The 24,303-nt window shown below is 43.5% G+C and overlaps 2 protein-coding genes across 4 annotated transcripts in view; one reads left to right on the top strand and one right to left on the bottom strand.

The window, feature by feature from the left end:
- The first annotated feature begins 206 nt into the window (after window positions 1-206).
- LOC112227041 (histone deacetylase complex subunit SAP130-like) lies at window positions 207-19,687 on the top strand. Of its 2 annotated transcripts, none has more exons than XM_042308082.1 (19): window positions 207-356; window positions 1,565-1,692; window positions 1,837-2,108; window positions 2,191-2,364; window positions 2,488-2,617; window positions 2,797-3,040; window positions 3,326-3,564; window positions 4,178-4,273; window positions 4,525-4,663; window positions 4,950-5,068; window positions 5,443-5,721; window positions 10,791-10,965; window positions 11,097-11,171; window positions 11,697-12,016; window positions 12,207-12,431; window positions 12,780-12,905; window positions 16,618-16,721; window positions 17,059-17,172; window positions 17,543-19,687. In XM_042308082.1, the coding sequence occupies exons 2-19, from the start codon at window positions 1,584-1,586 to the stop codon at window positions 17,699-17,701; spliced, it is 3,099 nt and encodes a 1,032-aa protein (XP_042164016.1). In that variant the 5' UTR covers window positions 207-356; window positions 1,565-1,583; the 3' UTR covers window positions 17,702-19,687. The 2 variants fall into 2 exon arrangements, with proteins under 2 accessions (XP_042164016.1, XP_024247594.2); XM_024391826.2 differs by having other exon boundaries at window positions 208-356; window positions 2,503-2,617.
- The window catches only part of LOC112227040, a 22,490-nt gene continuing 16,855 nt past the window's right edge, over window positions 18,669-24,303 (bottom strand). The window contains exons 7-10 of one of the 2 annotated variants that reach the window (XM_024391824.2): window positions 23,822-23,957; window positions 23,534-23,581; window positions 21,802-23,423; window positions 18,669-21,386 (exon numbers count right to left, since the gene is read on the bottom strand). In XM_024391824.2, coding sequence (XP_024247592.1) covers window positions 21,327-21,386; window positions 21,802-23,423; window positions 23,534-23,581; window positions 23,822-23,957 — 1,866 coding nt within the window. In that variant the 3' untranslated portion in view covers window positions 18,669-21,326. The remainder of the gene's footprint in view (window positions 21,387-21,801; window positions 23,424-23,533; window positions 23,582-23,821; window positions 23,958-24,303) is intronic. The other variant, XM_024391825.2, reaches the window with a different exon arrangement.

Genomic DNA, 24,303 nt, shown 5'->3' with positions numbered 1-24,303 from the left:
TTCAGTAAATCATGCTAGCTATGTTTATCAACATTGCATTTTCACTTCTGTTTTCATTTCAAACTCAGCGACATTTGGCAGGAGAAAACCGGAAGCAAATCCTTCAAATTAAAAGTAGTAAGGACTCTTAGAGAAAATACTACACACTAATGAAGACAATTCCAATTTCGTATGAACACGAGCATCTATAGAATGCTACAGCAACCTCCTTATTGTAGCGTTATTTTTCCATATGGCTTTTATTTTGCAATATGGCTAAACAAACTCACTGAAAACCGGAAGCTCTGAAATAGTGATGCTTGTGGAACACGCGCGTAGTAGAAAGACACGGATGGAGATTCCTGATCAAAAACAAGGTATGTTCTTGTTGCTGGTTCTATATAATCGTACTGTTTCTTAGTAACCACCAATAATAATTGCAGATGAATGTACGTCTTTCTGATGAATGGGCTAATCAACAAATGTATTGATTATTGTTAGTTCAGTGACATAATGCAGCATTTAGCTAGCTTCTAGCATTGTTAGCTAAGGCGCGATTTCAGTTAATATGTAACTAGTTGTATACTGTATCTAACGTTACTACGGTTTAAATCGACTAAAAGAGCTGTCTGTTCAACTTGCTTAGTTAGCGGCTAGCCCACACTGGCTTCATGGAAGTAGCAACAAACTAGCAAGTCAGTGACTAGTAAGCTAACTTAACCGTACAGTTAGCGAGTGACTGCTTTGAAGTTGTAGCAAGCTAATGTTATCCTTGGCTTGAATCCAGTCCACTGCAAACAGAGTGTTCATAGTCAAAATGTTGGCCATCAAGTTAGCTAGTTATTGATGTCTAATGTTATATGGTTACAACTTGCAGAGAAATCCTTGCAGATGTCAATGCACTCACTTAACGTTAGCTACTTAACTAAGCATTACAGCATTGACTGTGTGCGATGGACCTCATAATGGACGATTTTGAGAAAATGTCTGCTTAACGTTAGATGTCGGCAAAATTCAGTTGTGAACTTATATTTGCTAGCTACATACAGGTAACTGCCAAAATAAAGGAAACACTTGAGTAAATGCTGGATACAGTTTATTGAAATCAGGTGCTTCCACACAGGTGTGGTTCCTGAAGAAATTTAAGCAGTTAGCATTGCATAATGTTTAGGGTCATGTATAAAAATGCCCAGTTGCTCATTATTTTGTCCACTATGGCTAGAAAAAGACATCTCAGTGATTTTGAAAGAGGAGACTTATGAGCATAGGGGGTTTAAAGGGTGTGTGTGTGTCAGTCACCAGATCTCAACCCAAATAAACACTAATGGGAGATTCTGGAGCTGTGCCAGAAACAGCATTTTCCACCACCAACAAAACACCAAATTATGGAATTTCTTGTGGAAGAATGGTGTTGAATCCCTCGAATAGAGATCCAAGACACTTGTAGAATCTATGCCAAGGCACATAGAAGCTGTTCTGGTGCCTCGTTGTGGTGCAACGCCATATTAAAACACATGGTTGGTGTTTCCTTTATTTTGGCAGTTACCTGTACCTTTCAAGTTTAATATTATTCTCTTCATTGTAGAAGTCAATTGTGTCAGAAGATGAGTTCGCAACAATATTCACGACCGGGAATACCCCCTGGTATGGGAAAAAAACAGATTCCCGGAGGAAACACTGCAATGGTGGCTAGTAGTCAACCAAACACAACAGGTAATATCATGCAACCTGCTGAACTAACTTGCTTTGTATGACAGCTTTTACAACTATTTGCAATGGTTAGTAAGTGTGAGAAATCATTGGTCAGTCAAGTCTGCTGCATAACAAGGGTTAGTACTCCAACTCTTTGTACCACAGGTGGGACAGACGATAGCAGCCGTGACCCTCACCCAGACCACAGTCCTTATGACCGCCCCAGTGGTGGTGGTGGAGCACCGGGGTTCAGAGATGACAAGCAGGAGACAGTGGTGGTCCGGCCTTACCCCCAGGTCCACGGCCCCTCCCAGGGTCACCACCCAACACTACCTCAGCACCTGCCCCTCCAGCAGGGCATGCCCGTCACAGTGTCAGCTCCTCCACCGCACATTCCCCAGGGCCTGCCTCTGGCCTTCACTGAAGGACCTATAAAGGTATGGATGAGACAGCTCAGAGTTCTGTATGCTGCATTTGCCTACTGCCTACTTTATCTAATCTCTCCATGCCTTTTCATAGGTGCAGTCATCTCTGAAGTCGCCCATGCCCAGTCGAGTGATTGCCCCAGCACCAGCCAACATCCAGGGCCACATCTCCCTGCCACCCAAGGTGCCAAGCCACCTCACTGTAACCATGGAGAGCACTGTGCCTCCGACCCCCGGCATCCCTGTAGCAACTATCAGTGGCCAACAGGTAAGGACTGGTGTTGTTTACCGTTGTAATGTACCCCAGCAATAATATACCCTTTTAAGGTTACCCAATGTGATGACATGATGAAAAATGTGGTTCCAAATCTATAATGCTTTGTGTCCATGGGCGTGGCGTTTCCAGGGCAACCCCAGTAACCTGCACCATCACGTGCAGATCATTCGCAGCAACGGCCCGCCCCTGCAGCTCGGCTCCACTGGCATTCCCCAGCACACCTTTACCTCCCATCTACCCCGAGGTCAGTCGCATAGCCCAGAGCAGATAGACATTTTTATAATTCAGAAAATAGTCACGGTGCTTACCGTGACCAAACAAAGTACACCATAGTGGTTGGTTCATATTTTTACCCACTCTAGGTCCTCAGCAAAACCATCCTTAGCACAGACATGTCTAACTGTTTTTCATGTGTGTTTCCAGGAGCTGCTGCAGCTGCTGTAATGTCCAGTTCCAAAGGACCCACCGTACTGAGACCTGCTACAGGCCCTGGTAGTGGTACTGGCCCACCTACTGTCCAGCACATCATCCACCAGCCTATCCAGTCCCGGCCAATAGTAACAACGTCCACGGCTGTGTTGCCCACGGTGGTTGCCCCGGTAACGGCCACCAGGCCTCAGTCCCCAGTGGTTAGCTCAGCCACGCACTCCGCCGAGATGGTTCATGGGTACGACTTGCTCAAAGCATTAACTTTGAACCATTTTGTACTGTTTTATTTTGTTTTATGTGTGGGTGCCATTTAGCAGATGCTTTGTTCAAACCGACTTGGTCGAACATTACATCAGTTTTTTTTTATGTCCCGGTAATCAAACCAACTATCCTGGCATTGCAAGCGCCATGCTCTACCAACTAAGCTCCACATTGTGTAAATGTGTCTAGATAGTGCCCAATACTATTCCAGCTATTGGTACGTAAAACCAGTGTTAACGCTCCTCTTGTTCTCTTCCATCAGGCGTCCAGGGCTGACCGTTCACCCCCCTCCAGCCACTCTGAGCATCCAGCGTCCTCCCCAATCTCGGGAGACCCCCACACGCATCACCCTGCCCTCTCACCCTGCCATTGGGGGTCAGAAACCCCAGTTGTACAACACCATGGCACAGAAGCCCATATTCAGCAATGTTACTCCTGTTGCTGCAGCAACTGTTGCCCCCATATTAGCCACCAATACTGCTCCATCGCCTAGCACAACAGGTATGATGCTATTGTTGTGATTGAGAGAGGTCTAACTCATCTATTTTCATTTCAGCATCATATTCAAGTTTTAAGTCACATGCACAAGTACAGTGAAATGCCTTTCTTGCAAGCTCCAAACCCAACAATGCACTAATCAATATCAATATAGCACTAAAAATAACATAAGGTAGAACAAAAACACACAAGAAATATAAATAAAAAGGACACTAGAAAGTAAGAAGCTATAATACAGGATCAGTTCCAATGCCATATGTGCAGGGATACTGGAGTGATAGAGGTAGATATGTATAGAGGTGAGGTGACTAGGCATCAGATATATGATGAAGAGTAGCAGCAGCAGCATAAATGATGATTGTATGTGTAGAGTCCCGTGAGTGTGCATAGATCATTGCAAAAATCAAATACAAGGGTCAACTCAGTCCATGTAGCCATTCTGTTAGCTATTCAACAGTCCTATGGGTTGGGATAGAAGCTGTTCAGGAGCCTGTTGATGTCAGACGTGATGTACCGGTACAGCTTGTTGTGCGGAAGCAGAGGGAACCGTTAGCAAGACTAAATGTCTCCTTTATTCTGTTTTAATTGTGTAATAACCACATCGTACCTCACCCAGGCTCAGGACCCCACCCTAACAGTAACATCGTCACCATGGCGATGCCCTCTCATTCCTCCCACGCCACAGCAGTCACCACGTCCAACATCCCCGTGGGTAAGTATCTCAATCGTTAATGTTGGAGTCAAAGGCACCAGGCTACTCTCTGGAGTAACATACTCCACATGTCATGTTTACTTATCTAATAAGTAATTGGTATGAGTAGAGACTATTAAAAACAGTGACACATTGAATTATCAACTGCCGAACTGATAGCAACAAATTGAATTTATAGCACCAGTCCCTACGGAGTGATTTTATGTTGTGAAATGAAATTGGCACCCCCATTCCACCTCCGCCCTCTTCAGCTAAAGTGGTTCCCCAGCCAATAGCCCACACCTCGCCCAGGATCCAACCAGAGTACCCTGGAGAGAGGGGCAACCTGATCCCCATCTCAGGCCCCCGCTCCTCCCCCAACCCCATCACCATGGAGGCCCGCAGTGACAGGTCAGAGATGGGCACTGATAGATTTTTATTTTGGGTTGACGATAATACATGCGTCAACAAGATGAGTATCTGACCCCAGAGGATAGATAGCACGTGAAAACACTTAATGTTTCTCGATTGTCCTGGGCTACATATCAATAGTCTAAAATGTCTTCTCCTTATTTCTGCTGTACTTGGAGCACATTTCTGGTTGATAGTTGAAAGCTGAAAATGTTATGACAAGGCAAAAGTTGTGTTTTTTATCTTATTCAGTTGGCATGCATTCTCCCCCGCCACACACATACAGGCAACCGGTGCCAGTGCAGTTTCAGTACTTCCTGCCTACCTACCCTTCTTCGTCGTACCCTCTGACACACACCTACACCCCCATCACCAGCTCTGTTTCAACCATCCGACAGTACCCAGGTACCACTCACCTCTTCTCTTACTATTTAAATCACTGCTTCCATATGACTCTGTAACCAATCAGATATTTAGAATTCTCGGGGTATAATGCTATATAATTATGTTTATAATGATGCTGATGATGATGCTAGACAATGATGCTGATGATGACCAATATTAAAAATGCTAGATAATGAAAGTATTGAACCAACTCTCACTTCAATCAAGATGAATGATAATTTTGTATCATTAAATCACTCACTAGTTTCTAGTTTTGTCTTCCCAAGCCAGGGTCCGACCCAATTGTGGGCTAGTGTAATCTGTCTCTAAACAAGTCTCTAACCCTGTGTGTGTCAACCCCAACCCCTCATCTCTGTTTCCTGTCACCCCTACAGTAACCCCTCAGGCCCCCAGCGGCACGGCCATGCAGACCCAGGCCAGTGTGGGCGTAGCGTCGGCGGTGCACCTCAACCCTATGCAGCTGATGACGGTGGACCGTATCGCTCAGATCAACACACAGAACATCCAGCCCGCCGCCATGGCCACGCAGGGCATCAAGTCAACCAACATCAGCACCCAGGGCCTGCACACTGCCACCGGTCAGATCACTGCGCAAAACATTCAACCTGTGCCCATCAACCAACAGCAGCCAGCCATTGAGAACAAGACCTCAGGTGAGTTGGTGAACAAAGAAGTTTAAGTTAAGTTGGAAGTTTGAAGAGGTTTGAATCAATCAAATTGTATTTATAAAACCCTTTTTACAACAGCAGATGTCAAAGTGCTATACAGAAAACCAGCCTAAAACAGCAAGCAATGCAGATGTAGAAGCATGGTGGCTAGGAAAAACTCCCTGGAAAGGCAGGAACCAAGGAAGAAACCTAGAGAGGAACCAGGCTCTGAGGGGTGACCAGTCCTCTTCTGGCTGTGCCAGGTGGAGATTATCAGAGTAAATGGCCATTTAAGGCCAGATTGTTCTTCAAGATGTTCAAACGTTCGTATAGGACCAGCAGGGTCAAATAATAATCAGTGGTTGTAGAGGGTGCAACAAGTGCTCAGCATATGTGGGAACTCCTTCAAGACTGTTGGAAAATCATTCCAGGTGAAGCTGGTTGAGAGAATTCCAAGAGTGTGCAAAGCTGTCATCAAGGAAAAGGGTGGCTACTTTGTAGAATCTCAAATAGAAAATATATTTTGATTTAACACTTTTGGTCACTACATTATTCAATATGTTTTTTCATAGTTTGATGTCTTCCCTATGTTTTTACAATTTTCTACATTGTAAAATAAAACTCTTGAATGAGGTGTTATAAACATTTTGACCGGTAGTGTATAGTGAAAACAATAGTGGTCCTAAAACGGAACCTTGAGGAACGCCGACCCTTACAATTGATTTGTCAGAGGAGAAGCCATCCACAGAGACAAGCTGATATCTCTCCGACAGATGATATCTGAACCAGGCAAGAACTTGTCCATGTAGACCAATTAGAGTTTCTAATCTCTCCAAAAGAATGTGTTGATCGATGGTGTCATAAGCAGCACTAAGGTCTAGGAGCACAAGGACCGATGCGGAGCCTTGGTCTGATGCCATTAAAAGGTAATTTGCCACCTTCACGAGTGCAGTCTGCTGTGATGGGGTCTAAAACTTGACCGAAGCATTTCATATACATTTGTCTTCAGGAAGGCAGCGAGTTGCTGCACAACAGCGTTTTCTAAAATGTTTGAGAGGAATGAGATATTCGAAATAGGCCGATAGTTTAAAAAAAAAAAAAATCTGGGTCGAGGTTTGGCTTTTTGAAGAGGGGCTTTATTACTGCCACTTTAGTGAGTTTGGTACACATCCAGTGGATGTGATTGGCTATGAAAAGTCAACTGACATTTACTCCCGAGGTGTTGACCTGTTGCACCCTCTACAACCACTGTGATTATTATTATTTGACCCTGCTGATCATCTATGAACATCTTGGCCATGTACTGTTATAATCTCCACCCGGCACAGCCAGAAGAGGACTGGCCACCCCTCAGAGCCTGGTTCCTCTCTAGGTTTCTTCCTAGGTTCCTGCCTTTCTAGGGAGTTTTTCCTAGCCACCTGCCTTTCTAGGGGGTTTTTCCTAGCCACCATGCTTCTACATCTGCATTGTTTGAAGTTTTAGGCTGGGTTCCTATATAGCACTTTGATATCGGTGGATGTAAAAAGGGCTTTATGAATACATTTGATTGGATAGCAGAGCCATTTTTATTATGCTGAACACTGGTGGACCAAGCACAGGAAGTAGCTCTTTGAGTTGCTTAGTTGGAATAAGGTCCAATATGCAGCTTGACTGTTTAGAGGCCATGACTATTTTCATGAATGTGTCAAGAGATGTAGGATTAAAAAATGAGTGTCTCCATTGATCCTAGGTCATGGCAGTTCTGTGCAGATTCAGGACAACTGCGCTTTGACGAAATACGCAGATTCAAAAAGGAGTCTGTAATTTGCTTTCTAAAGATCTTTTCATCGAAGTTCGTGAATTTATCACTGCTGAAGTGAAAGCCATCCTCTCTTGGGGAATGCTGCTTTTTTAGTTAGCTTTGCAACAGTATCAATAAGAAATGTTGGATTGTTCTTATTCTCCTCAATTAGGCTGGAAAAATAAGATGATCAAGCAGCAGTGAGGGCTCTTTATTGCACAGTACTGTCTTTCCAAGCTAGTCGGAAGACTTCCAGTTTGGTGGAGCTCCATTTCCATTCCAATTTTCTGGAAGCTTGCTTCGAGGCTCGGGTATTTTCTGTATACCAGAGAGCAAACTTCTTGTGACAAATGTTTTTTTTTTTTTAGGGATGCGACTCCATTTAGGGTATCATCCAAGGTTAAATTTAGATCCTCAGTTAGGTGATTAACCGTTTTTTGTACTTTGACGTCCAGTAGGTGAAGGGAGTCTGGAAAGGGCATCTAGGAATCTTTGGGTTTCTGAGAATTTATAGCACGGCTTTTGATGATCCTAGTTTAGGGTCTGAGCAGATTATTTGTTGCGATTGCAAACGTAATAATTGGTGGTCCGATAGTCCAGGAATATGAGGAAAAACATTGAGATCCACAATATTTTTTCCACATGACAAAACTAGACCCAGGGTATGACTGTGGCAATGTGTAGGTCCGGAAACATGTTGGACAAACCCCGAAAGCCTTTTGGAGTGGATCTGTGGACTTTTCCATGTGGATATTGAAGTCAACAAAAATGTGAATATTATCTGCCATGACTACTGATAAGAACTCTGTGAGGAACACTGTATACAGTCCATTAGGCCTGTAAACAGTAGCTATAAAAGGTGATTGAGTAGGCTGCATAGATTTCGTGACTAGATGCTCAAAAGAAAAAACGCAGTCAATTTTTTTTGTGTAAATTGAAATTTGCTGTCATAAATGTTAGCAACACCTAAGCCTTTGCGGGATGCGTGGGAGATATGGTTACGAGTGTAACCAGGGGGAAAGGCCTAATTTAACACAGTCAATTCATCAGGCTTGAGCCATGTTTCAGTCAGGCCAATCACATCAAGATTATTATCAGTGATTAGTTCATTGACTTTGACTGCCTTGGAAGTGAGGGATCTTACATTATGTAACCCTATTTTGAGATATCACAGTCTCTTTCAATAATGACAGGAATGGAGGAGGTCTTTATTCCAGTGAGACTGCTAATGCGAGTACCACCTAGATTGAGGCACAGACACGGTCTCAATGGGGAAGCTGATTTGACTGCGTTAGTGGCAGACTCCACTAAGCTGGCAGGCTGGCTATCTCATTGTGGAGCTGGAGGAGTTAGAGCTCTGTATATGTTCATAGATAAGAGCAGGCCATGCTTGGTACTGTTTGTCGGTGAGTCCCAGAATGTGTAGATTGGCCCTCTTTCTATCTTTTGGGAGGGGCAGAAAACAGTTTTCAACCAGTGATTGAGTTGAATGTAAATCAGCTAGATGCTGCTGTAGAGCTCATCACTCCCCCTAACTGGGTGGGGGCCAGAGACAATTACTCAATGCCGACACATATTTCTAGCTGATTTACACCCTGAAGCTATGTTGCGCTTGGTGACCTCTGACTGTTTCATCCTAACATCGTTGGTGCCGACATGGATAACAATATACCTATACTCTCTACACTCGCCAGTTTTAGCCTCAGCCAGCACCATCTTCAGATTAGCCTTTACGTCAGTAGCCCTGCACCCTGGTAAACAGTGTAAGATCGCTGGATGATTCGTTAAGTCTAATATTGAGGTTAATTGAGTCGCCAATGACTAGAGTTTTCAATGTGTCAGAACTAATGGTGGGAGACTTCGGCAGGCCATACCCCGTAACGGGTGAAGGAGAGGCCTGAGAAGGCTCGGCCTCTGACTTCAACTCGTTGCTTAATGGGGAGGAGACGTCAGAAATGTTCAAACGGCTGAATGAGCGCCACTGGTTGAGCATGCCGACAGCATTTCTTTCCAGAAGCCTTGAGAGAACTGTCCGGCTGCGGGGAATTTATACTACCGTACTAGCTGTACTTACTGGTGGCACAGACGCTGTTTCATCCTTGCCTAACGATTGCATCTGAAGTTGCGCTTGCAACACAGCTATCTTCACCAGTAAGTTTTGATAGTCCTCCTGTATGATGAGTACAGCGACTGCAATTAGATGGCATAGTGTTAATGTTGCTTTTTCGGCTGGTGGAGGTTCTGTAGAACCATGTACAGATAAAAAAGTATCTGGGGTGAAAAAATGAAGATGTTGGTTGTTACATACATCTCTTGGCGGAGGGAACACAACACCCTGCCACAACTCAACCTCCCGTGAAGTGAAAAAGGTATGTGATTGTAGGTGCGGGGAAGGACGACAGAGGCAGAGAAAAATACAGTTTGCAGGGAATTTATTCTTCCTTATACACGGTAAGGTGGGGAAGAGGGGCTGGACAGAAGCAAAGAAAGTAAAAGTTAGTCCTCTCTCCTACCTTAGCTGCCTTCCCACAGCTTACCTAACCTTTAGCACCAAGTGGCGCGCTAACCAAAATACAGGTGGTGGTCCTCCCAGGTCTTACCTGGTGTGCATAGACAGATTCAATACTACAGGTTATGTATGCCTCTTGCCTAAACACTCCCAATGTGTGTTTTGCTTCTCCTCCTCCCCCCGGGGAACAAATGAAACAGAATAATTCACCAATACTTTGAACAATTTCAATAAACCAAAGTACTAAGTCCTATGGCATACACATACCGCTGCAGGAGAGGCTACAAAATACGTTCAACAACTTATACAGACCAACACAGGACATACAAAGAAGCTTTCTCCTCCTGACAAAAGAACACAGGCTTTTATCCAGCTGGAGAAGGAGTTGTAATTGCAGACAGCTGTATCCCTTGATGACGAGAGGGAGGGGTCAGAGCTCCAATCTGCGATTGGGCCAACCAATCAGCTGCTTTTGGATTCCAGGAAGCCATTTCTTGAAATACACACACACACACAAACCCACAACACAGAAACTGGGGAACGTAACATTGGTAAATGTATTAAAAGTAAAAACCAAAAAGTTGACAGATAGCCAAGTAGCAACAAACTCACAACAGCATAGAGACAAGTCCAGAATTGTCGGGTCTGAGATTTACATATTATGAATATAATACATATATAATTCTACAGATTTCCTACACTCTCTTAAGTTCTCATTATATTAATGTATTAGTTCAAATTAATTTAGTTGGAAAAAAATACAGTAACGTTGTTCTTTATTCTTAGTTGTGTTAGCAGACGGCTCCACTCTGGTAGCCAACCCCATTGGCCAGACGTTCGGCAGCAGCCAGCCTCCCACCTGCGTTGGGCAGACACACCCCCAGAACACTGGGCCTGGTGCCCCCACCCTGCTGTCCTCCCCCCGGCCTAGCATCCTGCGCAAGAAGCCTGCCAATGAAGGGTGAGTTTAGAACACCCCCCTGTTTTCCTCTGGATGCTACAACTTACTAGAGCAGTGGTCCTGGTGAGCTACGGGGTGTGCATGTTTTTGTTCCAGCCCAGCACTAACCCGTTTCTGTTTGCCCTATAAAGGTCTGCTGTGAGGAAGAACCTGATCCCAGAGGTCACCAGCCCCAGGATAGATGGAGGCATCAGGCCTGCCTCAGGGTAGGACTTAGCACAGCACCTTGTTAGTAGGCCCTGATCACAGTAGATGCTGATTACACACGCTGGTATCCTCAGTAGATGCTGATTACACGCGCTGGTATCCTCAGTAGATGCTGATTACACGCGCTGGTATCCTCAGTAGATGCTGATTACACACGCTGGTATCCTCAGTAGATGCTGATTACACACGCGGGTATCCTCAGTAGATGCTGATTACACACGCTGGTATCCTCAGTAGATGCTGATTACACACGCTGGTATCCTCAGTAGATGCTGATTACACACGCTGGTATCCTCAGTAGATGCTGATTACACACGCTGGTATCCTCAGTAGATGCTGATTACACACGCTGGTATCCTCAGTAGATGCTGATTACACGCGCCGGTATCCTCAGTAGATGCTGATTACACGCGCCGGTATCCTCTGGATGCTGATTACACATGCTGGTATCCTTCAACTACATCTTGTAGTTAAAAATGACATTTAAAATTATTTTGAGGTTGATATCTTCCCTGTTCACCCAGTATGAAGCACAAGGCTGATCTCCACGTGTCCCTGGCTCCCCCGTTGACGTTGTCCTCCATGGAAGCGCTGCCTAGCCATCAGATCAATGAGCAGCAGCCCTCTCAGCCAATCCAGACCCTCCTCTCAGTGTCTGCACCCCCACACTCCCAGCCTGGCCCCGCCATGTCCGCCATTACTCCACCAATCTCGTCTATGGCCAACGTGGTGGTTCCGCCTACACAGGCAGCGGCCAGTAGCACAGCGGCATGTGGAATAAGCTCCACCCTCCCTGAGCTCAAGATAAAGCAGGAAGTGGAGCCTATGGATACCTCCAAAGCAGGTACATTTGAATTGAAATATTAATTTCTCTGTAACACTTTTTGTTTTATTGATGTCCTTCTATTGCTCATGGTGTACGATGCTTTTACCTTTTTAAATCAGAATGCATAAGAGGGGGGGCTGATCCTGGATCATTATTCCTAGTCTCAGACACTTTGTGAATACGGGCCTTGCCCCTCATCTCCCTCCAGGTCCCCCTATGCCCCATTGCGGTGCCCCCATGTTGTCCATGATGCCTGGTGGGGACGTGATCCTCGGGGCCTCACCCAGGAAGAAGCCCCGGAAGCAGCAGCACGTCATCTCCACAGAGGAGAGCGAGATGATGGAGACCAACAGCACAGACGAGGAGAAGGTCCTGGCCAGACCACACAGCATGAGGCCCGAGAAACGCAAGTCGCCCCCCAAGGAGTACATAGGTAAGGGAACATCCCTTTTGTGTGTTGGTGTGTGTGTGTGTGTGTGTGTGTGTGTGTGTGTGTGTGTGTGTGTGTGTGTGTGTGTGTGTGTGTGTGTGTGTGTGTGAGCGATTTGTTCCTAGTGAACGGTAAACTAGCCTCAGTAACTTGGAAACGGGCTCAAGTTAACTGCAGTCTTACATAATGTTTATTGCATTCTCCTTATTTTCAGACAATAAATCGTCATTGGCTAGAGTCTACTCCTGTTGTGCATTTTGTCTAAAGATTCACTAGTCTATAAGGACAAGATTTGTAAAAGAACAGCCATATTAACCCTGTGAGTGACCACTGTGTTTCTCTGCCCTGCAGATGAGGAGGGTGTTCGTTATGTCCCCACCCGTGCTCGCCCCCCGGTCACCCTCCTCCGCCACTACAGGAACCCCTGGAAGGCTGCCTACCACCACTTCCAGAGATACAGTGACATTCGGGTCAAAGGTCAGACCAACGTCTTTTATTGTTGATAACGTTCAATGATAACTGTATTTCTAAAGAATGTTCATACATTCTGGGTTCTAAGAGCTTGTTGTGGTAATGCGTTTCTCGTGGGACTGACTGTAATGCGCTTCTCATGGGACTGACTGAAATGCGTTTCTCGTGGGACTGACTGTAATGCGTTTTGTGGGACTGACTGTAATGCGTTTCTCGTGGGACTGACTGAAATGCGTTTCTCGTGGGACTGACTGAAATGCGTTTCTCGTGGGACTGACTGTAATGCGTTTCTCGTGGGACTGACTAATGCGTTTCTCGTGGGACTGACTGTAATGCGTTTCTCGTGGGACTGACTGAAATGCGTTTCTCGTGGGACTGACTGAAATGCGCTTCTCGTGGGACTGACTGAAATGCGCTTCTCGTGGGACTGACTGAAATGCGCTTCTCGTGGGACTGACTGAAATGCGCTTCTCGTGGGACTGACTGAAATGCGCTTCTCGTGGGACTGACTGAAATGCGCTTCTCGTGGGACTGACTGAAATGCGCTTCTCGTGGGACTGACTGAAATGCGCTTCTCGTGGGACTGACTGAAATGCGCTTCTCGTGGGACTGACTGAAATGCGCTTCTCGTGGGACTGACTGAAATGCGCTTCTCGTGGGACTGACTGAAATGCGCTTCTCGTGGGACTGACTGAAATGCGCTTCTCGTGGGACTGACTGAAATGCGCTTCTCGTGGGACTGACTGAAATGCGCTTCTCGTGGGACTGACTGAAATGCGCTTCTCGTGGGACTGACTGAAATGCGCTTCTCGTGGGACTGACTGAAATGCGCTTCTTGTGGGACTGACTGAAATGCGCTTCTCGTGGGACTGACTGAAATGCGCTTCTCGTGGGACTGACTGAAATGCGCTTCTCGTGGGACTGACTGAAATGCGCTTCTCGTGGGACTGACTGAAATGCGCTTCTCATGGACAAAAATGCCAGTAATGCTCTGGAGGCTTTTTGACGTTGAATTGTTTATTCATTGTTTTGTTTTGACAATCTAAATGACACAACAATTATTACAACATCACACACAAGGTTATTATTCTCTCCAGAGTGCACACACATGAAAACATTTAGAACACACACACACACACACACACACCAAGAGGACTTCTTTCTATTGTGCTATGTGCACTGTGAAGCAAAACGGAAAGGATTTATTTGTATGCTATGAAAGCTAATGTCATTTGTTGTCGTCACATCATTGTTAGAACTTTTCATTAGTAACGCTAGTTGGGGGAAAACACCAGTTAATTCCACTGTTCTGTTTTATGGCATGGCTTGCTAGCAATTGACCAGTGACTTTCAAAGCACAAATATTTTATATCTAGAGATTTTCCTACCCAGGAAAAACTCCTGACCCTAGTTATAATTAAATATCTTAATGGTGTGTATTACTGTATTATTTTTCTGATTTATAATATAGAATTACAAGAAACTAGCTTTAAAACAGCAATAATTTTTCTGTGCTCCATTGAGAAATTTGTAGAATTGCAGGAAATTGGCTTAAATGCAACAGTTTCTCTACACCGCCAAGATGGGGACCTCTAATATGTTCTAAGCAATGTTGCCGCGCTAACGCCTACCACCTAAGCTCCTTCTGATACAGAAAAAACCCTGTATCATATTGTAAAATGGCTTGATGGTGTGTTGACTAGAGGTCGACCGATTTAATCTGCATGGCCGATTTTGAAGTTTTCATAACAATCGTTAAATCTGCATTTTTGGACACCAATTATGGCTGATTACATTGCATTCCACGAGGAGACTGTGTGGTAGGCTGACCACCTGTTACGCGAGTGCAGCAAGGAGCCACGGTAAGTTGCTAGCTAGCATTAAACTTATCTTATAAAAAAAACTATCAATCTTCACAATCACTAGTTAACTACACATAGTTGATGATATTACTAGTTTAACTAGCTTGTCATGCGTTGCATATAATCAATGCAGTGCCTGTTAATTCATCATCGAATCACAGCCTACTTCGCCAAACGGGTAATGATTTAACAAAAGCAAAATCGTTGCACGAATGTACCTAACCATAAACATCAATGCCTTTCTTAAAATCAAAACACAGAAGTATATTTTTTTTAAACCTGCATATTTAGTTAAAAGAAATTCATGTTAGCAGGCAATATTAACTAGGGAAATTGTGTCACTTCTCTTGCGTTCATTGCACGCAGAGTCCGGGTATATGCAACAGTTTGGGCCACCTGGCTCGTTGCAAACTAATTTGCCAGAATTTTACATAACATTGGTTGTGCAATGAAACAGCAATATTTAGAATTAGGGTTGCCACCCGTTCGATAAAATGTGTTGGAAATGATAGTTTCCGGATTTGACCATATTAATGACCAAAGGCTCGTATTTCTGTGTTTTATTATAATTAAGTCTATGATTTGATAGAGCAGTCTGACTGAGCGATGGTAGGCAGCAGCAGGCTCGTAAGCATTCATTCAAACAGCACTTTCCTGCGTTTGCCAGCAGCTCTTAGCAATGCTTGAAGCACAGCGCTGCCTATCAACTCCTGAGATTAGGCTGGCAATACAAAAGTGCCTATTAGAACACCCAATAGTCAGATATATGAAATACAAATGGTATAGAGAGAAATAGTCGACGTGTCATAATTTCTATAATAACTGCAACCTAATATTTCTTTACTGGGAATATTTTTTGCTTTCTTCTCCAACACTGTTTTTGCCTTATTTAAACCAAATTAGGCATGTTTCATTATTTACTTGAGACTAAATAGATTTTATTTATGCATTATATTAAGTTAAAAGAAGTGTTAATTGTTCATTCAGTATTGTTGTAATTGTCATTATTTCATATATTAAAAAAAAAAGCCAATTTAATTGCCATCTGCTTTTTTTGGTCCTCCAATAATCGTTATCGGCGTTGAAAAATCATAATCGGTCGACCTCTTGTGTTGAAGGTGTTACTGTATTATTATAAGATGGCTTAACCCTGTCAGACCCGAGAGACCCTAGCAAAAATCACCTTTTCATTTATCTGACCTTCATTTATGTGGCTGTCCAGCCCTTTATATATAGCCTCACAATTAAGTGTTTTTACTATTTTCAGGGTAACCAGGGCTGTAAGTAGAACACAAAACAATTTGACAAATGGTTGCATTCATGAATTTTATTCACAAATGTCAATAACAAAAATAAGGTCTGCCAAAGTAAAAACCTGTTTCAAAAATATATTTATACGAATGCTGTAAGTACAGAAATTGTTTCTTCATTGGGAAATGAATATCCACTAGTCAGTGACAACTGTTTGGAGTTTGTGACAGCAACTGTGAGCTTATTACAGTATTATTGACACATGTCCTGTGATTTCCTACAGTCTTCTATAACACCTTACCTTCTAATGACTGACTCTTCTGTGGCTTGTGGGCATCATAGAGCAAAACATGTCACATGTTCATGAGTCTTTTCATAAACAGCTTTTAATAGTTTGAGCTACAAACTATTCGGGGGTGTCTCAAACACCACTAGCTCAGCCTCAATTAATCACACATACTAATGGTTGGTACCTCCGGATGCAGAAGAAATGGATAAATGCAATGGTACACCACAGACGTATGTAGCTCATTGGGTTAATGGTGTGTTGTTGAAGGTATTATTATATTATAACATGGCTTAATGGTGTGTCGTCATGGTTTCAGAGGAGAAGAAGGGCACCCTGCAGGATGTAGCCAATCAGAAGGGGGTGGTGTGCAGAGCACAGGGCTGGAAGATGCACCTGTGTGCAGCACAGCTCATGCAGCTGGTGAGAAACACTTCCCTTTTACGTGCAGTTAGCTGGATTTTAAGCACAACAAAAAGAGATCCTTAGTTATGAAGTTGACGTGAAAAAGGGTGACTCTTTAAAGTTATCCAAGTGGATCTCACTGTCTCACGTCATTTAGCACCACGGCCATCTGCGCTGATGGTGCTTCATGGCAACACTTCACATTGTTTGACGTAGCTGTCGGAAGACAATGAAGTGGTTCTATACCCATATTTTCTTAGAACAAGATACAGTAATTGTCCTCCTGAATAGCAGTCATTTGTGACGTCAATCATGTTGTATTGGTCTCTCTATTGTATCCCCTATCTATCCCCAGACTAGTCTGGAGCATGACGTGTACAGCCGCCTCACTACCCTCCAAGAGGGCCTGATCCCAAAGAAGAAGGCCGGGTCGGATGATGACATGCACCGTATCAACGAGCTCATACAGGTCAGAGGTCATACACGCAACAACACAAAGGAAATCCATGCACGTCTGCTGCTCATGGGGAGGCCCAGAGTTTTCCCAGACCTGGAGACTTGACCAGAAAAAACTCTGGCCCTTAGTTATAAGCCTACAAACCAAACAGGTTTTCCTGAGCACACGTTTAATCACAATATCGAAGAACTTACTATTCCCGTAAACACTGCTACTACACTCATATTAAAGTGAGGCATGCTGCTCTATAGCAGTATTTGGTCTGTTGTTTCATCAATTCCATAGGCAGGTGTATATAATTTCTGAGGGCTCAAGGGAAAATCTACCTGGGCCTTTGTTATGAATGTCAGTCAGCCATCTTGAATTGTCTCTCCCCCCCCAGGGTAACATGCAGCGCTGTAAGCTGGTGATGGACCAGATCACTGAAGCTAGAGATGCCATGATGAAGGTGCTGGACCACAAGGAGAAAGTCATGAAGTTAATCAACAAGAACGGCGGAGCGAAGAAAGTCAACAAGCTGAAGCGCAAGGACAAAGCCTAGAACAGAGGGGGGACCAAGCCTAGGCTGACCCCTGTACCCTTGTCTTTCTAAAGACGGCTCTAGTCTACACCCCTCACTGATATGACCATAGACCACTGGTAGATTTGAGTCAGTATGGCGTCTGGGGTTACTCGTTAGCTGTGTGCAACCGTCCGACCACGTTTCACCTAGAACTGAGAACCAAGTGGTCGGCAGAAGGAACATATTAGGAACAAACACGGTTCCGCTACGTCCAAGGGAGGAGCTTGTCAATGGACAGGAATGTACAAGTATTAAGCCCATATCAGGAAGTTGGTATGTTCTCAGTTGTTGATTGGATGGCTGGCAGAATTATTATGATTTTGATGGTTGAATGATGGTCTAGAGGGGATGCAGTGTCTGTTCAATTGATACCTTGGAACATTGTGTGATCAATATGGGTTTATTAAACTATCATCGAGTACTTATTGCGTAATAAATGTGTAAAACAGTACAGTGTATTTATCCTTCACTTCTGAAAAATCACAAGTATGCTACCAAGTTCAGTCATTGGAAATGTCACTCTACGGTCCAAGTAAAGTGTTGTATATCACAGTATTCAACAGATCTTGGGACAAATATGTGTCAAATACTTGTGTGCTTGGAGTTTGCTGTCTGGTTAAATCGAGCACATCTTAAGTATTTGACCCAGGCTAAATGAATTAGTAAATACAGATTGTAAAAGAAAGTGCAACGGTAATCTCTTAGAACTTTCACTGAGTGTTACTCTATTTGGGAGTAAAATGTTGAAGGGGTGCCTTTTTGTCATGTGCTATCAGTAGCTGACTACACTGTAAACCCAATCAAACTCTTATCGGGACAAAATAACTTTCTGGGGCTTAATTCTTAGAATGTTGAACAAGTCTTATTTTGGTTTGTGGGTAAATGGAAAGATATTAAAACTGTGTTATTCTTGGCAGTCTGACATTTCAAATGAAGAAATGGCAGAGTAAATTTCCATCACATTATGTGGAACAATATAAGACTTGTGCTTTTTTTTTTTTAGGTGCCTCAGTTGTCAGAGTTAAAGCTTCTTAGTTTTAGGTCCCCATTTTGAAAGCGCTGCTGTTTTTATATAGCATGGCACATTTTAAATCTCCTCAATCATACAGTATGTTGCCTCTGGTGGTTGACTCCATGAGTCTACATTAAAGTCAAGTCGATCTGTTGTCCTCATGGTCACTACGTGTCTATTGCTGTTCTAATTCTAAGTATCTAAGCATGCAAAAAAAATATTGCTGGACAGTCAATGAGTGTCTCGTTATAGAGTTATTTGCTGAAGAACACAAATAAACGGGGAATGGATATGTTTTTCAAACCACCGTTAAGAAAAGAGATTGCAGTCAGAGTGCAGTATAGCTGCAGTATGCTGCAATTATTGCTCCAAAATAACACAGTAGACTGCAGTTTCAAAACTGCAATCTTTTTTTGTAAGGGCAATATGAACTGTGAATATATTAGTAAACCCACTCATCAAAAGCGATGCCATTATCTGCACTGCCGACACAATTGTGGGGTATGGTAGTTGATTACATCAAGGTCATCTGTAGCTTCTGAACACAATTCTCAGTGGCAGGAAGGTTCTTCTGTGTGCTTTTTTTAAACGCCATCTTGTTGATGCTGTGTAGTATCAACTAAATCAAGTTTTGAGTATAAAATCTGGATTAAAAATGGTATGAAACGAGGTGAAATTGTCTACATAGGCCTATATTGTGCATATGCACACAACGTATCTACATTATTTTAACGTTTTATGGGTAAAAAATTGTCGATTTTGTTTTTCGTTGATTATATGCACTTCATTTTTATTTGACCAGGCAGGATTGCTTGTGTATTTTTCATTTGTTTTACTGTGCATTGTAGCTGATAATGAATGTGTTACATGCAGTTGGGTCTAGATTCTTTCTTTCTGTTTGGGTTTCTTTTACCATTCCCCATCACTGCAATAAAGACACTTTGTACAAAGAATATGGCGTGTTATATTGGCAGTACCAGTATGCAAAAATGGGAATCCATTTTGTAACGATAGATATTTGCAAACTGGACAAAAGGTTAAGGCCAAGATTCAATCAAATCAAGCGTTAATGCGATAGCCGAGACCCACACAGTTGATGTTTTGGCGGTGTCGGAGGAGTAACTGTGTCGGAGGAGTAACTGTGTTGGAGGAGTAACTGCATTGGAGGAGTAACTGTGTTGGAGGAGTAACTGTGTTGGAGCTGTCAAATCGGTGAGCAGCTGCTCTTGATCATTGTCCCACTCGAGTTAGATGTTCAGAACAAGGAAGTGTATATCTAGAAATAATGATGATCAAAATCATTAAACAAAATTAGGATTTCTACCAGCCTAATCGAGGTGTAGATTACATCTCACGTTCTAGTGTTTGAAACTTGTAAACAAGGCTGCATGGAATTTATCTTAATTCGACTCTGTGCAGCCAATGGCAATGTCCGCTTTAGGTATAATGCCAGGAGCTGCTTGTGGATCTCACAGCTCTAACACAGTTCCACCTCAGACACCGCCGAAACAACCACTATGTGGATGTTGGCTAAAGCGGATCTGAATGAGTAGAGCCCCTTTATTATAAGTATGGTTGTAAGATCAGACACTCACTCACTTTGTAGTTCCCTACATTTATCTATGTATTACTGGCCCAGGGCGTCTGAGAAAGTACATATGGATTTACATTTACATACATAGACACACATTTGTTTAAGGTATGGCTCACGCCATGTCACATTGGTAGGTAGAATATTAAATAGCTAACCAGGAGGGAAAATCGTGCGTGCAAGGTCCAAGGGGTTTTAAATATTTATGTTTAATATATTTATGTTACATACTACTGTACTGTTGGAGCTAGGAACACAAGCATTTCGCTACACCGGCAATAACATCTGCTAAATATGTGTATGTGACAAATAACATTTGATTTGATTTTAACAATTTGTATTGGCCGCAGTTGGCTTTACTTAAAACCTATTCAATGATTTATTTACAGTTGACTCATAAAGCATGAACATAAAGAAGCTCATACCCTGCATTCTACCAACCTGGTTTGCTCACCTCCATCAAAAATGATTGGTTGTATTTCCAGAAAGCTCAATTCCAAATGATTCACTCCACCCTTTACCCTATCCCTTGGCATCTCATATATTTCTGATAAAGGATGGATGGTTAAAGAGTTTCAAGATAAACAGGATAATAAATCCTTTCGTTTTCATGCTATTAAAACTTGAGGTTCTTAGGGATATGGAAATGTATGTTCTCACCTCTACCTATATCTTGACCAAGATGAAATACTATATTGCACCTATAACAGGGTATAGAATGAACCAACACCTTACAGCTGCAAAACAACCATCACCAATTAATAACTCATAAATTAGAATGATCAAATTATGATTTTCAATGAACATATCAATCCCTTTTAAATCAATGCAATGTTGCAACCCTTGACTAGGAGTCAAGGTGAATCATGCCAGGTTGGAGAAAAGCGACTCCTTTCTCTCATTCCTTCCTTCACCTGCTATCTTTCCATCTACTTCCCCATTGTTGGGCTGTACTGCAGTAGACTCATGGCCAGACTGGTGACTTCTTCCCAGGGAATGGTTCATTTGTCCAGGCTGTGTGTGCGGGAGTTGACTGGGCCGAAAGACTCCCTGGAGTTGGTCTGTGAGGCAAGAATACAAATGAAGTTACTGTCTCTGGATCGTAACAGTCAAATATGCACACATGCAAGTTCCGATTCTTAAATTATTTGTTACCTTTATTATTATTATTATTATTTTTTAATTTTTACATTTTTTTATCTGTGTTGTTGGTTAAGGGCTTGTAAGTAAACATTTCACTATAAGGTCTACTGTTGTATTCGGCGCATGTAACAAATACAATTTGATTTGATTTGACATGCACAAAGAAACACACACACACACAACACACACACACACACACACATGCCTTTGTTCTACACGAACGCACAGCTACACACACCTGCCTACAGTACACCACATGCACAACCATACAGCAAACACACTCACACATCCAGTACACACGTCCCCAGAGTATCAAACAACAGAGCCACTGACCTTAACAGTCATCCAGTCAGAAACGGTGTCTACAGACTCGGAGTGGGCGGTGTCTCTCGCTCTGAACGCAAAGTTGTCTGGACCAGCAGGGTTTCCCTGTCTAGGCTCACAGGGGTCGAGCTCAGGGGCGACCTCAGGGTTTCCATAACTACTGCTTCCAAACACAAGGTCCAGGTCTAACAGGTTGCTTCCAGTTGCCATGGTTTGTACTGTTCCTAATGGGTCAGACACTGTAGGATTGTTACAGTCTGACTCAGCAACACTGTTGGCTCTGCTGAGTTCCAGACCTAGGAGGTCCATTGTTGCAGTATTACTGGGGTCTGAACTATAGTGGTCCATTGATGCTGCGTTACTGAAATCAAAGCTAAAGGGGTCCCGGTTGGTTCTGTTATTGTTGTCTTTAAGGTTGGTACCATCGCCGCTGTGTAAGTCGACAACAGCTTGGTTGTCAGTCTCAAAACTTACGAGTTTGAAACCATAGGGGTCAAATGTGTCTTGGTTGGTGGCATGAGGCTTTTGTCCAAACTCGTAAGGGTCGAACTTTTCTTGGGTCTCAGGTTGAGCGGTAGGCTCAAATTCATACGGATCAAATGAGGCTTGGTTGTCGGCCTCTTCATCGCTGAGTTCAGTGCCAAAAGGATCGAGAATCTCTTCACTGTGGTGTTCAGGGCTGAGTTTGAATCCATAATTGTACGAAGTTTGACTACTGGGTTCATAGTTCAGCTCGAGACTGTTGCTGAAGCTGAATTTACTGTTGTGTTCAGCTGAGCTGATAAGAGGGTCCATCCCGATAGCACTGTCAAGCTCTGAATCAGCTGAGCGGTTGGAAGAACCTGGATCACAGCGTTCAGCTTTGGGAGTGTCTGGCTCTTCTACAAGGACAGCTGACGCTCCCCCTTTGAGGCGTCTAGGTGGACGGACCGGGCGGATGGGCACAGGAGGGCTGGGTTCAGGAAGGTCGCATCCACCTGTTCCGGCAGGTTCTGAGTCACAGGCCTGAATCCCAACAGGGTAGCTGAGTTCCACAGAGTCACACACAACGTCAAAGCCAACCTGTATAGATCCAAGAGTGATGTCAATCTCTTCTATGTCGGAAGGTGGGGATACTGCGTTGATATTAAACTCGTATCCATTAGGGTCCGATTCGGTGGATAAGTTGGGCCCGGCAGCCCAGGTGTTGGCCCGGGATGATTCACTGAAGGGTTGGCGTCCCAAAGCTAAGCCGGGTTCATCTGCGTCATCTAATTCAGTGTCCAAAGAACAGGTTTGAGCTGTGTAGATGGGCTTGAATCCCAAGCGTTCGGTCATGATCAAGGTTTTGGGCTCAACGAAGGAGAGTTCAACAGCGTCCGTGTGAACAGTGTCCAGATCCTCCCTGCTGTAACTTATTTCTATGTCACTGGATTCATCCTCGTCGGGGAACTCAGACTCAAAGCACTGGGTGCCGGTAGAGGCTTTGTTTTCAGGGCAGGAGAGGCTGTTGTCTGTGTCCTCGTTAAATCCAGGTTCCAGGCAGGCAGGGGTGTCTGGGAAAGGGTCAGTGGATGGATATGGCTCCTCTGTCCCCTCTGGAAAGAGGATGTCTGCAGCGAAGGGGTCCGTGCCTTTGAACGGGTCATCATCTAGGAGAAAGGATCAGTCGCAACAGAATTAGAGGCCTGGATAATGCTGTAGCGTATCATCATCATCAATCAATCATATTGTCAAAGTTTTATATATGAACGTCACTCACCAGATTTATCTGTATTGGCAAAGAAGTCGTCATCTTTGAAAAGGTCATCTGCAAATAAAAAATTATCACCATCATCGTCATCATTATCATCACAACACGACATCATATTCAGTATCACTACAACAACCATTATCATCACCACCACCATCATCTTTATTATCATAATCACTGTTGTCATAATCACTACCACCACCCCCAATATCATCATCATCATCATCATCACCAACATCATCTTTAGCGTTACCATGATCATCGTCAAAGCATATGGAAGAGAGAACAGATGCTCACGTTCAGATTCACAGTGAACGAAGGGGTCGGGGTGGTAGAAGTCTAGATCTTCGACTGCTATGCTACTGGTGGATCGTGTCTGGGAAATGTTCTCTTCCTCCTCCACCTTCTCTTCCTCTTCTCCCTTATCTATCTGCTAAAGAGGTATAGGATAAACCTTTCTCACAGATGAAGGAAGTTTTCCTCATACATCCAGCATACACTGTAGTGCTTTCCTGCAGTTAAATTACCTAGTGGCCTCATGGGTGGAATGTTATTCATATTTTTTATAATTTCATAATTAATAAACATTATTTTTTAAATCAGGTGTTTTTATGTCAAACAGTGTTGTTATAGTTCAGTCCTCTGTGATGTATATAAAGTGTAATGTTGTGATGCAAACTCAAAATGTAATACATTTCAACTCTATATCTGACATGGTACAGGTGTCTTCTTTTTTAAGTCCATAACATGTATGTGAGGTGTATACTTTCGTTTCAAAG

The sequence above is a fragment of the Oncorhynchus tshawytscha genome, linkage group LG28 (genome assembly GCF_018296145.1).
Source record: "Oncorhynchus tshawytscha isolate Ot180627B linkage group LG28, Otsh_v2.0, whole genome shotgun sequence".
Taxonomy (NCBI): Eukaryota; Metazoa; Chordata; class Actinopteri; order Salmoniformes; family Salmonidae; genus Oncorhynchus; species Oncorhynchus tshawytscha.
The sequence above is the reverse complement of the archived record's forward strand: the minus strand, read 5'-3'. Positions and strand labels throughout refer to the sequence as shown.